This window comes from Erpetoichthys calabaricus, chromosome 4, assembly GCF_900747795.2.
Source record: "Erpetoichthys calabaricus chromosome 4, fErpCal1.3, whole genome shotgun sequence".
Classification (NCBI taxonomy): domain Eukaryota; kingdom Metazoa; phylum Chordata; class Cladistia; order Polypteriformes; family Polypteridae; genus Erpetoichthys; species Erpetoichthys calabaricus.
This window is the reverse complement of record NC_041397.2, coordinates 15,744,131-15,759,314: the sequence shown is the minus strand read 5'-3', so window position 1 is coordinate 15,759,314 and position 15,184 is coordinate 15,744,131. Positions and strand designations below refer to the sequence as shown.

At 42.4% G+C, this 15,184-nt stretch overlaps 1 protein-coding gene across 1 annotated transcript in view; it reads right to left on the bottom strand.

Annotated features, from left to right (window-relative positions):
- LOC114649870 (lipase member H-like) overlaps window positions 1–15,184 on the bottom strand; it is an 84,763-nt gene that overhangs the window by 30,808 nt on the left and 38,771 nt on the right. The window contains exon 2 of the mRNA XM_028799233.2: window positions 8,778–8,841. Coding sequence (XP_028655066.2) covers window positions 8,778–8,829 — 52 coding nt within the window. The 5' untranslated portion in view covers window positions 8,830–8,841. The remainder of the gene's footprint in view (window positions 1–8,777; window positions 8,842–15,184) is intronic.

The window sequence follows — 15,184 nt, the reverse complement described above, 5'->3', positions numbered from 1 at the left end:
ATAACCGTCTAAAAATTCGATGTCAAAATTTTGATGAATCTCGACATTTTAGATGCCACTGACTTTCTCGGATACAAAGTATAGGGAAAGTATTGGAATCCTCCAAAAAATCTATTTTGAGATTTTGATGAATCTCGATGTTTTAGACCTCTGAGTCCGAAAATACCATTTTTGGAATTATGTCTGTGGGTGTGCGTGTGCGTGCGTGTGTGTGTGTATTTAAACACGATAACTTGAGTACGCTTTCACTTAGGTCAACCAAATTTTGCATACAAGTATTAGGTACAGAATGTAGATTTCAATCAACTTTTGAGCTGTTTCTGCTAACCAGAAATGGTTCTTTACCTTTTATTCATGCAGCTGCAGAGTCCGTTTTATTCAACTTTACTTTTACAATAATTGTTCAGTATATTATTAATTTGATTTGATTAGTTGTTGATGGTTCTTTAATGTACATAATATAAAAATATAATCATTATCTTGCTGTTTACTCCTCAAATATCCATCCCCATATCTGAGTATACGAGAAAGTCTAGGGGAGACCACTCCCGATTTTTCTCTAGAAAGATGTAATAGACAGGGGTTGATGGAGACAGATGATCCGCTGTGGCGCTCTCTAAATGGGAGCAGCTGAAAGAAGACGACTTTTTTTCTCTAGAAATCCCAGTCATCGACACACACGATACAAATTTGTGCATCGCTGGTTTATCCCTCCCTGTAAACACTTAACAAGTTTCCAGCTCTGCCCCAGTGTTCATGTTGAACTCATTTTAAAGTCACCGTCTCTATCCACTGGACTAATTCCCTTCATAATTTTAAACATTTCAATCATGTCACCTCTTAATCTTCTTTTACTTAAACTGTGAAGGCCCAGCTCTTTTAATCTTTCCTCATAACTCATCCCCTGTGGTCCTGGAATCAGCCTAGTCGCTCTTCTCATTTGTGGTGGTAATATGATACTGATATGCAGCATTGTTTTAACTCATGTGGAGTCATGGGGAACTGCATGAATCTGCGTATTACTTCACACGTTGTAAAGTAGTTCAAAATTCGGTGCCAAATTCAGGAAATGGTGGGTTGTGACACACACAAATTATTGTTATTGTAAACTGCATTTTTTCCTGTGACCAAAAACAAGTAATGTTTCCAACACTTTCATTTCATCTAACAGAACATGGCTTCTCCATGTAGCTGGATCTATCACCTATCGCACAAGATTTGTTACAATTATATTTCTGTCTCTTACAAATCTGTATCTTTTTATGAGCTAATTGTCATCCAGCATTTGCAAAACAGTCCACCTTTCCTGGAATTTATGTGGTGATGTCTGCCTGAACACCATCTTATCATTTTAGCAGAGATGAACATTCAACTGCCTGAGCATCCACCAAAGTGAGCATCTCTTAGAAAGATGGGACAGTGTCACACACTCGCATTTGGGAGTCAACCAAAGGGACCAGAAAATGCCAATTCCATGCCAGGCCAGAGGGCGATGGGTTGCACTAAATCTCTCTCTTTTTTCTCGGCAGACCAGAGACCGGAAATTCTGCCTGTTTCCGAGGACGGTCCAACAACGTCACTTCCTGAACCGGCCCTGAGGATGTCACTTCCGGTTCCACCCCGATGACATCACTTCCCTTGAAACACCTTAAAAACTCGCCATCATCCATACCAAGGGAGATCTATTTTGGACTCAAACCTGTAAACATTGTACTAAAACTTAAGCCCTTTTGCAGCCAGGGAAAGTATATGGGTGGCCGGCCCAAACCTTCGTTGTGTTGTCCAACTTACAAAATCACCTTAATCCCGGTGAAGTAAAGAATAATTTCCTAAATTAGGAAAATTAAGAAAATGCTTTTGACTCCTAAGAGTAGGACCAAATATACGTCACTCTGAGATTTTTGAGACAGTTAGGACCATTTTCTACTTTAAAGACACTTGAAAAATATGGGCACTGAAACCACTGTAATGCCGGAGCTGATTCTACATGATCTGTCTTTTCACCTAATCTGGTATCATCTACAAATTTAATCAGCCTGTTATTTATATTTTCATCCAGGTTTATGTATATGTAATTAAAAAAGAGCACTTCTTCTGGATACCACTTCTAACATCACTTCATTCTGATAAGGTTCCTTGCACCATAACCCTTTGTTTCCTGTGTTGGAAACACCTTCCATCCCAACCTATTTTAATATGATGCCCAACCTGTCATGAGGGACCTTATCAAAAATGTTCTGAAAATCAAAAAAAATAATATCATACGCCCCTCTATGATCATATTCTTTTGTTGCCCTCTAATAGAATTTCAGGATATTAGTGAAACACAACACCCCATTTCAGAGCCCATGTTGACTGCTTGCTAGTACGCATCTTCTTGGCATATGATGCTTGATCGGTTCCATCAATAATACCTTCCATTAATTTCCCTAGCTGATTGGTCTAGAGTTACTAGAATCATCAGAATCACAATTTTTATACAATGGGATAATGTCTGCTCACTTCCTTTAGGAAGGCTTTAGGAATTTCCCCAGCATGCAGAGATTTTCAAAAAACTACATCAAAGGTTTATATACACTATATGGCAAAAGGTTTTGGACACCTGAGCATCACACCTATATGAGCTTGCTGGACATCTCATTCCGAAACCGGTTCACCGACAAATGCGCGATAGACAAATGCGCGCCGACAAAACCGCGACCGACAAATGCACGCTGACAAACCCGCGAACTGATTTTCGACAAAATCGCGAAAATCAAAATCTCTGTATCAACAATGCTGTGGAAAGCCTATTGACTGTGCTGACCCACTAATATGTAGCCAGGTATCATGTAATATATAGCAAAATGTTTTATTTCTCATATCTCATAATATTGACATCTAAATTAAGTTTTACAAACCATATTTAAGTAGAACTTTTTATTCTTTTATACTACTAATTATCGCGCATTTGTCGGCACGTTTTTGTCGGCGCACATTTGTCAGCGCGATTTTGACATTGCGATTTTGTTGGCGCGCATTTGTCGGCGCGCATTTGTCTATCGCGCATTTGTCGGGTCACTTCCGAAACGATGGGCATTATTATGGAGATGTCCCCTTTTTGAGGCTAGAAAAGCCTCCAGTCTTCTGGGAAGGCTTTCCACAGGGTCTTGGAGTGTGTACATGGGAATTTTATACCCATTCAGCCAAAAGAACATTTCTTTGGTCAGGCACTGATGCTGGATTAGACAACTTGGCTCATAATCAGCATTCCAACTCAACCCAAAGGTGTTCAGTAGGGTTAAGTTCAGGGCTGCGTGCAGGCCACACAAGTTCCTCCATGTCTTTATGGACCTTGCTTGGTGCATAGGGACGTAGTCATACTGGAACACAAAATGGCCTTCTCCAAACTGTTGTCACAAAGTTGGGAGCACAGAATGACCTAAAATGTCTTTCTTCACTGGAGCATTACCAGTACTCTTTGGTGGAACCATGGGGTCTAGCCCAAACCCTGCCATTATCCTACTTTCACCAAACTTTACATTAGGCACTATGCAGTCCAGAAGGTGGCGCTCTCCTGGTATTTGGCATATGATGTAAGTACATACTAATCTCCTCAGACACTCTAGGAAAAAAGTTTTTGTTATATTTCTTCTAGGGTAATTGTTTGATTAAAAAATTTAATCATGATTAATCAAATGATCGAGTATTTTAATCGAAATTAACTGTATATTAATCACCACTGTCTGTATATCCATCCATCCATCCATTTTCCAACCCGCTGAATCCGAACACAGGGTCACGGGGGTCTGCTGGAGCCAATCCCAGCCAACACAGGGCACAAGGCAGGAAACAATCCTGGGCAGGTTTGCCAACCCACCGCAGGACACACACAAACACACCCACACACCAAGCACACACTAGGGCCAATTTAGAATCGCCAATCCACCTAACCTGCATGTCTTTGGACTGTGGGAGGAAACCGGAGCACCTGGAGGAAACTCACGCAGACACGGGGAGAACATGCAAACTCCACGCAGGGTGGACCCAGGAAGTGAACCCAGGTCCCCAGATCACCCAACTGCGAGGCAGCAGCGCTACCCACTGCACCACCGTGCCGCCCCTGTCTGTATATCCTTCAAACATATTAATACTTTCTATAAAGCAGAAGTAACTCATTAATTCATTTCTAATAATAAAAAAAAACAGTTTAATAGTCACTAAAATTAAATGTAATTACTTCAGCTAGTTTTTTGAACAGTTTTGTGTAACACGAAACAACACCCAATGACCACCAAACACCTCCCAAAGGGGCTTGCTATAATATTTGGGAAAACCAATATGGTTTGGACTGCTCTGTTGCAAGACAGCATATCAAAAAGCACTAACAATTATACAAACAATTAAATATTAAAAAGCAAAAGCATCAAAGCTGGTTCAGCTTCTGTGCAAAGGCAGCCCAATGAGAGCTCAGGTTGTGTTTAACTGCATGATCCACACAAGTCAACTTCACTGCCATTATCTGGAGAGGAGGAGCCATTAATAAGATTGTACACGTGTATACATTAGGCATTACAACTTTTAAATATGTATCTGATAGGGTTATTTATTTAGATGCTTTTAAATTGTACAATCTCCTAGAATGCATCACTTATGAATTATGAAATTAGCCCAAATGGATGGAAAATTAGCATGATCGATTTAGACTGACTATTGTCTATTTTTAATGGCTACAATATAATACATGCTAACACAGGCTATAATGTAGGCTACTGTAGGTAACACAGAATTCATTAAACAACAACATTCCGTGTCAGTTTTGGACAACGCTCAAGTAAGGTGTAATGAATCCAGTGATTCCTCTCTGTGTTATCTGCTCTTTAGCTGCTCGGACATGCGCAGCACCTGCACCGTACTGTTTCAGGTCAGATATCTCTCCTTGAGCAACCACAAAAGCTCAAACGCCAAATGTATTTGCTGCCAGGGACAGGGCTGAGCCACTGATGTTCTGTCTCACACTTAGACGTATACCTCGACGGCCACTTACTGTTCAAGGGTGGACTTGTATTAGCAGACATCGCTGTGTATATTGTCTTGCTCTGCATTATGCTGTTTCAGGTCAGATACGTCTCCAGGGGCAAGCAAAAAAGCTTGACAGCAAATGTATTTGTCATCAGGAACAGGGCTGAGCCAATGACGTTCTGTCTTACTCTCACCTATACCTCGACAGCCACTTTCGTTTCAAGGGCAGAGTTGCATTACCAGACGTCTTGCTATGGAAATTCCGCTGTACTGTGTGACAAGACTAATATAGGCCTCATATGCATACCATGTCTGCTTTGGATGATGTGTGAGTAAGGTGTAAGGAATTGAGCGATTCCTCTCTGTGTTATCTGCTCTTTAGCTGCTTGGACATGCTCAGCAGCTGCACCGTATCATTTCAGATCAGATATCCCTCTGTGGACAACCAAAAAAACTTGACAGCACATGTATTCGTCGTCAGGGGAAGGAATGAACCATTGATGCTCTGCATCTCATTCTGAACTATACCTCGACAGCCACTTACTTTTGTGAAAGAAAATTTAACTCCTTGTAAGCTACTAAGGGTTAAAAGCTCACAAAGATGTTTTGCTCTAACGGCAGATTATTCATACAGGTGTCTGTCATAAGACAGGGTGCAGTAAGCTGACCTAGGACAACTTCCTTTATAGGAACGTGTCTGTTAGACAGAGGAAAGATGACCTTTCGTTCTTCAGGGCTCCATCTGAGATGTAAATAAAATAGAAACAGTTGGCCGATTTGAGCAATACAAGATGAAATACTTGGGTAAACGATATGATGCTTTTCTATAAGTAAGGGGAAGGGGGAAGGAGAAAATATAAAATGCCAACTTAAATAGTGGAATTTTGCTCTTCTGCCTTGCAACACATGAATCCTATTTACTCACCGGTGACTGAATAAAGACTGTGTGGAAAGCAACCTGTACACAGACAGGCAGACACAGATGGTTTCCACCCAAGCACACGTTTATTCATATTTACTATTATATACAAGTGTACACACACAACCCAGTGCCCCTGCACCAATCACCCTCAGTCCTGGCCTCTTTCTTTGATGCCTCTCTTTCTGACCAGCTCCACTCCTCTCCTCTGAGCTACGTCCACTTCCACCCGACTCCATCTAACGAATGGAGGGAGGCGGCCCCTTTTATGTTCACCCAGACGTGCTCCAGGTGCCTCCCGATGAGCTTCCGCCGGCACTTCCTGGTGTGGCGGAAGTGCCGGCTGAGCACCCGGAAGCACTCCGGGTGTCCCTGGTATTCCTTCCGCCAGCCCCTCCGGGTGTGGTGGAAGTGCTGACATCCAGGGCTCTTCAGACATTCGGGCACCCCCTGGCGGTGACCATGGGCGCCTATAGGGTTGAACTTCCATGCTCTGTTCCCGTGGTCAGCACACCAACCAGGGCGGCTGCCCCCTCGTGGTCTGGAGGAGGCGTAATCCCTCTTCCGGTCCTTCTGGGCATCCCTGCTGGGTACCACACACAGCCACTCATCACAACTGATTGATTGTACTATTCCTGTTTTCCTTGGGGGTTACTTCCACAGTTTCAAGGGTGGGCTTGCATTAGCAGACATCACTGCATGTAACATCTTGCTCTGGACATTCCGCTATACTGTGTGAGGAGGCTAATGTAGGCTATAATGTAAGTTACAGTAGGTAACATACAATTCATTAAACAACAACAACATGCCATGTCTGCTTTGGACAACTTATGAGTAAGGTATAAGGAATTGAGCGATTCCTCCCTGTGTTATCTGTTATCACTTGCACTGTTCTGTTTAAGATCAGATACCACACTATGGGCAACCAAAATAGCTCAACAGCAAACATATTCGTTTCCTGGAACAGTGCTGACCTACTGAGGTTCTGTCTCACACTCTGACCTATACCTTGGCAACCACTGACATTTATAAGGGGCAGACTTGAAGTAGCAGACCTCACTACACGTAACATCTCACTCTTACTCTGGACATTCCACAATACAGTGCAATGTGACTGATTTTTTTTTTAACCATCAACGCAGTATAATGGTAAGGAAAGTGCTGACATGCAATCTCACTAAATGACATTAGCACGACACGAGAATGAAACTCATTCGCTCCACTTGTGTAACTAACATGATTTTAATTGCTTCTATGTTATTTTCTGCATTTTAAAGAACTAGTGTGCAGTATATATGAAATGATGTATATCAAATTGTGTCCCTTACAGATTTAATGCAGTACGCTGTATTTTATGTTCCAATACGGGACAATCAGTTATTACAAGGGACAAGTGGTGACTCTACTGGTGTGTGTGGATAAAGCCCATTATCAAGAAGCAACACAGGAAATAATCAAGTGCTATAAATAGACGTGGATTCATTTGCTGCTGCTTTACTAATTTAAGGGTTGTATTAAAAAAAATTAATTGTCAACATGTGAATTGCACACATTAACAGTTGCTCTTATGTCCTACATCATGAAGACCTTTGAGAGTGTGGTCCTAAAACAGCTACAACCCCTGGTTTCAGAAGATCTGGATCTTCTGCAGTTTGCCTGTCAGGCACATACAGGTGTGGAGGATACTCTGATCTACGTGCTCCACAGAGCCTCCTCTCATTTGAACAAAGCTGGCACCACAGGCAGGATAATGTTCTTTGACTTTCCCAGGGCTTTTCATTCTGCTTCAACAACTGTGGAAAACAACTCAAGGCTTTAAATCTTAATGCCCCCACAATCTCCTGAATTATGGACTACCTAACCAACAGAAAGCAGTTTGTCAGGCAGAGGGACTGCGTGTCAGAAATGGTGGTGTGTAATATTGGAGCACCTCAGGGAACTGTCTTGTCTTTCTTCCTGTTTACTGTCTACCCAACAGACTCCCAGCACAATACCAGCACAGAAATTGTCAGATGACTCCTTCACCATAGGCTGCATTAATAATGATGTTGAGTCAGAGTACAGGAAGGTTATGGAGGATTTTGTCTGGTGGTGTAGGGACAACAACCTGCAACTCAATGTCAGCAAGACAAAAGAGCTGGTGGTGAGCTTCTGATGTGCCAAGGAGCCTCTGAGACCAGTCGCCATCAAGGGGTAGGACCTGGAAGTGGCACATAGCTACAAGTACCTGGGGGTTCACATAAGCAACTGAACTGGTCTGATAAATACAGTGACACTATACAAGAAGGGCCAGAGCAGACTGGACTTGCTAAGGAGACTCAGGTCTTATGATGTGTGCAGCAAGCTTCTGGAAATGTTCTACCAGTCCATAGTAGCCAGTGTGGTGTTCTACGCTGCAGTCTGCTAAGGATGCAACCTGAGCACAAAAGAATCACAAAACCTAAACAAACTTATCAGGAAAGCCTGCTTCATCACAGGGCGAACTCTGGACACACTGGAAACTGTTGTGGAAAAGAGGATGGTGGCAAAATTGGATGCCATTATGACAAATCCCGTCCAGGAGGTGCACTCTTGGAGCACTTTTAGCCACAGGCTCATTCTACCATGGTGTGTTAAGAAGTAGCTCTGGGGGGTCTTTTCTGCTCACTGCTATCAAGCAATTCAGTGCATCCACCCGATGTACTGATTGATTGAGTGATTGATTTATTGATTGACTGATTGTCTGTATTATTTGTCCTGTGAATCTGTATCCTTGTTTCTAATGTTTCATCCTTGGGATTAATAAAGTTTATCTAATCTATTCAGCAGCTCTAATTTCTACATGCATACTACATATTTACTTATTTCCAAGTCTTACCAGACCATGCGCATAAAGGACAAAAAAGCAGCGAGATCCACCACATAAACATTCTTGTACGTATCTGCAAAATAAGAAGAGAACAAGAAAAGAGTGTGAGTATGCTGCCGTGATTAAAAAAGCAAGACTGTCAGGTTAATCTATTTTATGAACCCACTTTTTCCATTACAGATTTGGAGAGTGAAGGGGTCTGTTGCTTCAGGCCCAAATAGGAACCCACCCAAGTCATGGAAGCAGAAATATCTTTTGAAGAAATGACCTTCACAGTAGCGGCACAATTCTTGTGATCAGTGATAAACTGAACGTTTGAGTCGCTGACCGGTATTTTGTGCTTATGCATGATTGCACATTTATTAGCAGGATCCTTTCAGGGTGGAAGTCCTCCCACATCAATGACTTAAGTAAAGAGTTTGAAACTGTCAATCTGTAGCCTCAGCCTTAGGGAGTGTTTTGCATACGGTAGTCATTTCTTCTGGTATATAAATAGTTGACTTGAATAAATGCCTCATGCCTCATAAATTACATAGCCCATTGCCAGGAAAAAAAAACCCACACAGAAAGCATTGCTTAATAGCAAAGTTCCAAAGTATTAAACAAAAATAAAGTTTCCATAAATCTTTATGAGAACTGCTGGGAAACCTCAGAGCAAAATCCATCCACTAAACCTTTGCCCTGGATCAATTTTTTAACTGATTTTGCTTCGTTCTGCCATCACCACCACCTTCTTCCAATACCCCCAACACCATCTCTACTATATCAACAACTCCCACCAGTTCAACTAGTATGGACAGTGATGAGTCCACCTCTGACCATCCGTACAGGCTGCCCGATCAAGTGAGGAGGCTGCACACGGGAATAGTTGTGGGACCAGATGAAGTCAGTCTTCAAGTTCTTAAGATATGCGTTGACCAACTTTGTGATGACCTCTGTCACGTGTTCAGTTTGTCCCTAAGGCTCCAGAATGTGCTGCTGCTGTGAAAACATCCTGCATTGTTCCTGTTTCAAAGAAAGCATCTGCCTCTTCATCTGATGAATATAGACCAGTGGCACTTATGTCTCACATCATGAAGACCTTTGAGAGGCTGGTCCTGGACTATAGGAGTCCTCTTGTGGTAGACGACCTAGGCGTACTGCAGTTTGCCTATCGGACAAAGATTGGAATGGAAGATACAATGATCTGTCTGCTCCGCAAGGCTTATTCTAACCTGGACAAAGCTGGCAGCACTGTGAGGATGATGTTTGTTGATTTCTCCAGTACCTTCAGTACCATCCAGCCACCCCTATTAAGGGGTAAACTCAGATATGTAGGTGGACAAGCTTGTGGTGTACTGGCTAATGGACTATCTGTCAAGACAAACCTCAGTTTGTAACACTCAAGAACTGCGTGTCTGATATGGAAGTGAGCAACACTGGAGCAGCACAAGGAACAGGCCTGTCTCCTTTTCTTTTCACTCTGTACACCTTAAAGCAGGGGTCTCCGACACGTCGCTCACGAGTTACCAGTAGCTCACAACCCCTTTCCAAGTAGCTCGCCAAAGGGTTAATGAATCCTATATAAATTTGAAAACTTGATTAGTCAAATTAGGGGTGGGCGACCTTTCCAAAAAATCATATCACGATCCACAATCTGAATTGCAATCTATCTTTTCAATGTGGCATACACTTAAGAGAATATCCGGACTCAAACTCATCAAGGCCTAAGTAACACTTTATTTTAAATATCAAACAAAGTTGAATTCAACTGTTCTCTCGTTCGCTAGCTAAGTGGAATTAAGGAACACGTCCCGAAGCTGGCGAGTGAGTGAGGAAGGCCCCTCCCCTCGGCCTGCTATGTGTTTCTCGGATTCACGCAAAAAGTGAACTATGATACATAGTGAAATGAGAGAAGTCGCAAAATCATGTTCAAGCAAATTATAGGAAAAAACCCAATCTAAATCCGTTAAGTAGTTCTCTCATGAAAAGCGGACAGACATACAGACAGAGAGATGTTGGATTTTATATATTATACTAGACAAAAAGCCCGTATCGACAACGTAAGATGAAATGGGCGCGAGTTTGTGTCAGTAGTGTATGAAGAACAAATGATAAGTAAGAAATAAATAAGAAAGTGATGTAAGTAATGATAATTAACTAAGAGGTTTGGGATATGTATGACTTTATCACGGCAAAAAATACTGTACACGTAAAAAAGACATGCTATCTATGACAACGTTTTTTGTTTGTATACTAGAGGCTTGTCAGTATGCAACTAAAGTTGTAAAATCTCTCTGTAGACTACATTTTTTGTGAAGACACTCTCACTGTTTGGTAGTAACTTCCCTTGATGTGACCCATGTTTAACTTGCACCTTCACATCACTCGCCCGCTGAAAGTACTTAATAAAAATATGTTCTTACCTATTATTTTGAGTGTGAGGGTTGGCTGTGATCGGGGCTAATATCCTACACCTGGGCGGAAGGATTTGGGATTTCAGAATAATAATCCCGAAATGCGTAGGCTAAATCCACCACCTGCCGCGATGAAGCAAATTTTCTCTTTAGAGGCATTTGTATAAGTTGGAAGTGAGACGAACTTTGAAATGTTTAAGTCATGAATGTACGTGTTGAAGACAGTTGTATAATGCGTAGGCTAAATCCGCCGCCTGCTGTGATGTTGGGGTTGGATGCTCAGAAGGCGACTGCGTATTCGGCTTCAGACAGACGTTCGTCGGATGAAGCAAATTTTCTCTTTGGAGGCATTTGTATAAGTTGGAAGTGAGACGAACTTTGACATATTTAAGTCATGAATGTACCTGTTGAAGACAGTTGTATAATGCGTAGGCTAAATCCACCGCCTGCCGCGATGTTGGGGTTGGATTTCGGTCTCGTAAGGGTTTTCGGGCAGCAGCGCAGAAGGTGACTGCGCATTCGGCTTCGGACTGACGTCAGTGAGTACGCAGGAGACGACTGCGCATTCGGCTTCGGACGGACGTGAGTGAGTGAGTGAGTGAGTGAGTGAGTGAGTGAGTGAGTGAGTGAGTGAGTGAGTGAGTGAGTGAGTGAGTGAGTGAGTGAGTGAGTGAGGAGGCAGGCGAATTATATATAAGATATTAGTAAACCTTCAAAATAACGTGCAGTTATTTCTGGAGCTTAGTAGAGCCAGATAGCTACAGTATAAGAATCTTCACCAAGCAGCTCTGAAAATGTCTGCTTTGTTTGGGTCTCCATACCTCAGTGAGTCTGACATGAATGTCATGAAATCAAAGTTCAGAACAAGACTGACAGACAAACATTTAATGACTCCAGAAAAGTGAACCTAACGTGGCTCCACTCCACCATACACCTGCCTCTCTTGTTAACTCATCTCACTAACTAAAAAACACATCACACACGCAACTGGACACAGTGACATGGGACAAAATGACAAATGAATAAGTCATATCTGTGGATTTGGAATTGCATTGTTTTGTTTTGGGCGGCACGGTGGCGCAGTGGGTAGTGCTGCTGCCTCACAGTTGGGAGACCTGGGGACCTGGGTTCGCTTCCCGGGTCCTCCCTGCGTGGAGTTTGCATGTTCTCCCCATGTTCGCGTGGGTTTCCTCCCACAGTCCAAAGACATGCAGGTTAGGTGGATTGGCGATTCTACATTGGCCCTAGCGTGTGTTTGTGTGTGTCCTACGGTGGGTTGGCACCCTGCCCGAGATTGGTTCCTGCCCTGTGTTGGCTGGGATTGGCTCCAGCAGACCCCCGTAACCCTGTGTTTGGATTCAGCGGGTTGGCTAATGGATGGATGGATGGATGGATTGTTTTGTTTTGACAGCATTCATGTTTTAATTCAATGGTGTGAGATACACTAGAAAATGCATACAGACATACAAAATGCACTTGCAGGTGAACTAAATATTTTTTGTGATGTTTTAATGTAAAATGTGAGTTGTGGACACCAACATTTTGTAAATGTTCAGGCAAAACAAGCTTATTCAGTTTGTTTGGGTTGAAATAAGCTATGAGGATAAACATTAGAAAACATAAGTAGCTCTCGGCCATTTTCATTTTGTAAAAGTAGCTCTCAGGGGAAAAAAGGTTGGAGACCCCTGGTCTAAGATATAAATATTATGCCAGGTCATGTGGCCAGCAGAAATCTTCTTAGGACTCGGCACTTGTGGGGATGTATCAATACTGGAAATGAATCAGAGTGGAGAAATCAGAATCAGAATCACTTTATTGCTAGCATGTGAAATATACTAGAATTGACTTTGATTAGGTGCATAATATTTATTTATTTTTATTTATTTATAAAGCACTTTAAAAACAATATCAAGGCTGACAATAAAACCCAGCATATCAGACATACAATAACCAAAGGGTAAAAGAAACAGAAACACATAAGAGCTGAAGAAACTCATATTTAAAAGTACACAGATAGTCAACATCTCACATTGGGTTAAAGGCCAGGGAGTAAAAATGTGTTTTTAAATAAGATTTAAAGACAGCAAGTGAAGGAGCCTGCCTAACGTGCAATGGCAAATCATTTCAGAGTTTTGGAGGTGCAACTGAAACAGCCCGATCACCTTGGAGTTTGTATCGTGTCTTAGGAACACGTAAAAACCTCTGGTCTGCTGACAAGAGACAGTGAGACGGTACATATGGGTGCAGCAGTTCTGACAGATAAAATGGGGCACAACCATTAAAGGATTTAAAAACAAATACAAGGATCTTAAAATGGATTCAAAAACGAACTGGAAGCCAGTGAAGGGAAGCCAAAATCGGGGAAACGTGCTCATGTTTTCTTGTACCAGTTAAAAATCGAACAGCCGCATTTTGCACCAGCTGTAGGTGAGCAATGGAATACAACACACTTCCAACTCAAGATAACACAATGTCAACCCACCGTTAACCTGACACTGTGCAAACCACTATACAAATACAACAATTTCTTGAACAAGCATTTACAAACTTCAATATTTAACTCAAATAAATAAAAAAACTAAAATAATATAGATATCACATAGTACAAGTTGAGCAAGTATGAAGTGTTTACGAATAGACAAACAGCACATTTACTAGTTATATGTTGCAAAAACAGTTAGTAGTGACCCTATGTAAGTTTATTTAGGATCAGAATACTTTGAGGAAAGAAGCCACTTAAGATGGCGTGTAGTTTGGTCGTGATAGAACGATACCTCTTCTGTGATGGCAAATTAATGACCAGATGGCTGCTGGGATGGGTGGAATCAGTTGCAATCTTTCCTGCTCTTAATTTTTCGCTCTGGCGATGAACAATTCTTTTAATGTTGGGAGACAACAGCCAATGACTTCCTCAGCTGAACAAATCACCCGCTGCCACTGACTCTTAGAACGAGAGGAGGCAGAAGAAAACCAAACGGTGATGGAGGAGGTCACAACACTCTCGATAATGGCTGAATAAAAAATTAACAATATACGCCTTGATATGCTAAGCTTCTTAAGCTGGTGAAGTAAGAACAGTCTCGGCCTGGCTTTCTTAATGATGGAGGTGATGTGCTTGTCCCATTTTAATGTATTAGTGAAAGTTGTCCTTAGGAATTTAAACGACTGAACTACAGACACAATCTAGCCATTAATTTGCAAAGGTGGACAGTTAGCGACTTGTCGGTGGAAGTCAATCCTCATTTCCACTGTCTTAATAACATTGAGCTCCAAGGTGTTACAAGAACACCATTCTAGAAGACAGCCTACCTCTCTTTTATAGGAAGACACTATTGGAAATGAGACACACTACAGTTGTGTCTTCCGCAAACTTTAGGATTTTTTACGGATTTGTCTATGGATTTACAGTCATTTGTACTGTAAGATAAGGTGCAGTATTGCACCCGACCCGACACAGATTCACACGGGAGGCACGGGTAAAATAAAATAAACTATTTATTTTTCTTCAGCTAGAGGGCACATCTTCCCTGTAATCCCTCCAGCCACAACACAGTCCCAACCACAGTAATCCAAAATCCCACATGAAATAAACACAGTTTCTCTTCTTCCACCATTCCTCCCTGGCAACCTCGTCCTCTTCCTCCTGATTCTGGACCCTGAGTGGTGGTCGCTGGCTCCCTTTATTGGGTACCTGGAAGTTCTCCAGGTGCTTGATTGCCGACACCCGGCTGCACTGCCGGGTGTGGTGAGACCAATGCCCAAAAGGGGCCAGCAGCTCCTGCAGAACCCAATAGGGCTGCACAGAACTCCAACCCCCATGAAGTCCTGGGGGAGTCCGAGGAACCACTGCAACCCAGGGAGGCTGCCATCTAGCATCCAGGGGGAGATACTGGGTTTCCCACCCTTGTCCCCCTGGTATATGTGGTGAAGGGGCATCCCGGCCATCTGTTACAGTACTAAGTGAAAACAGGAGGGGTGAAAGAACACAGCCTTGGGGGAAGCCTGTGCTAATACTGACAT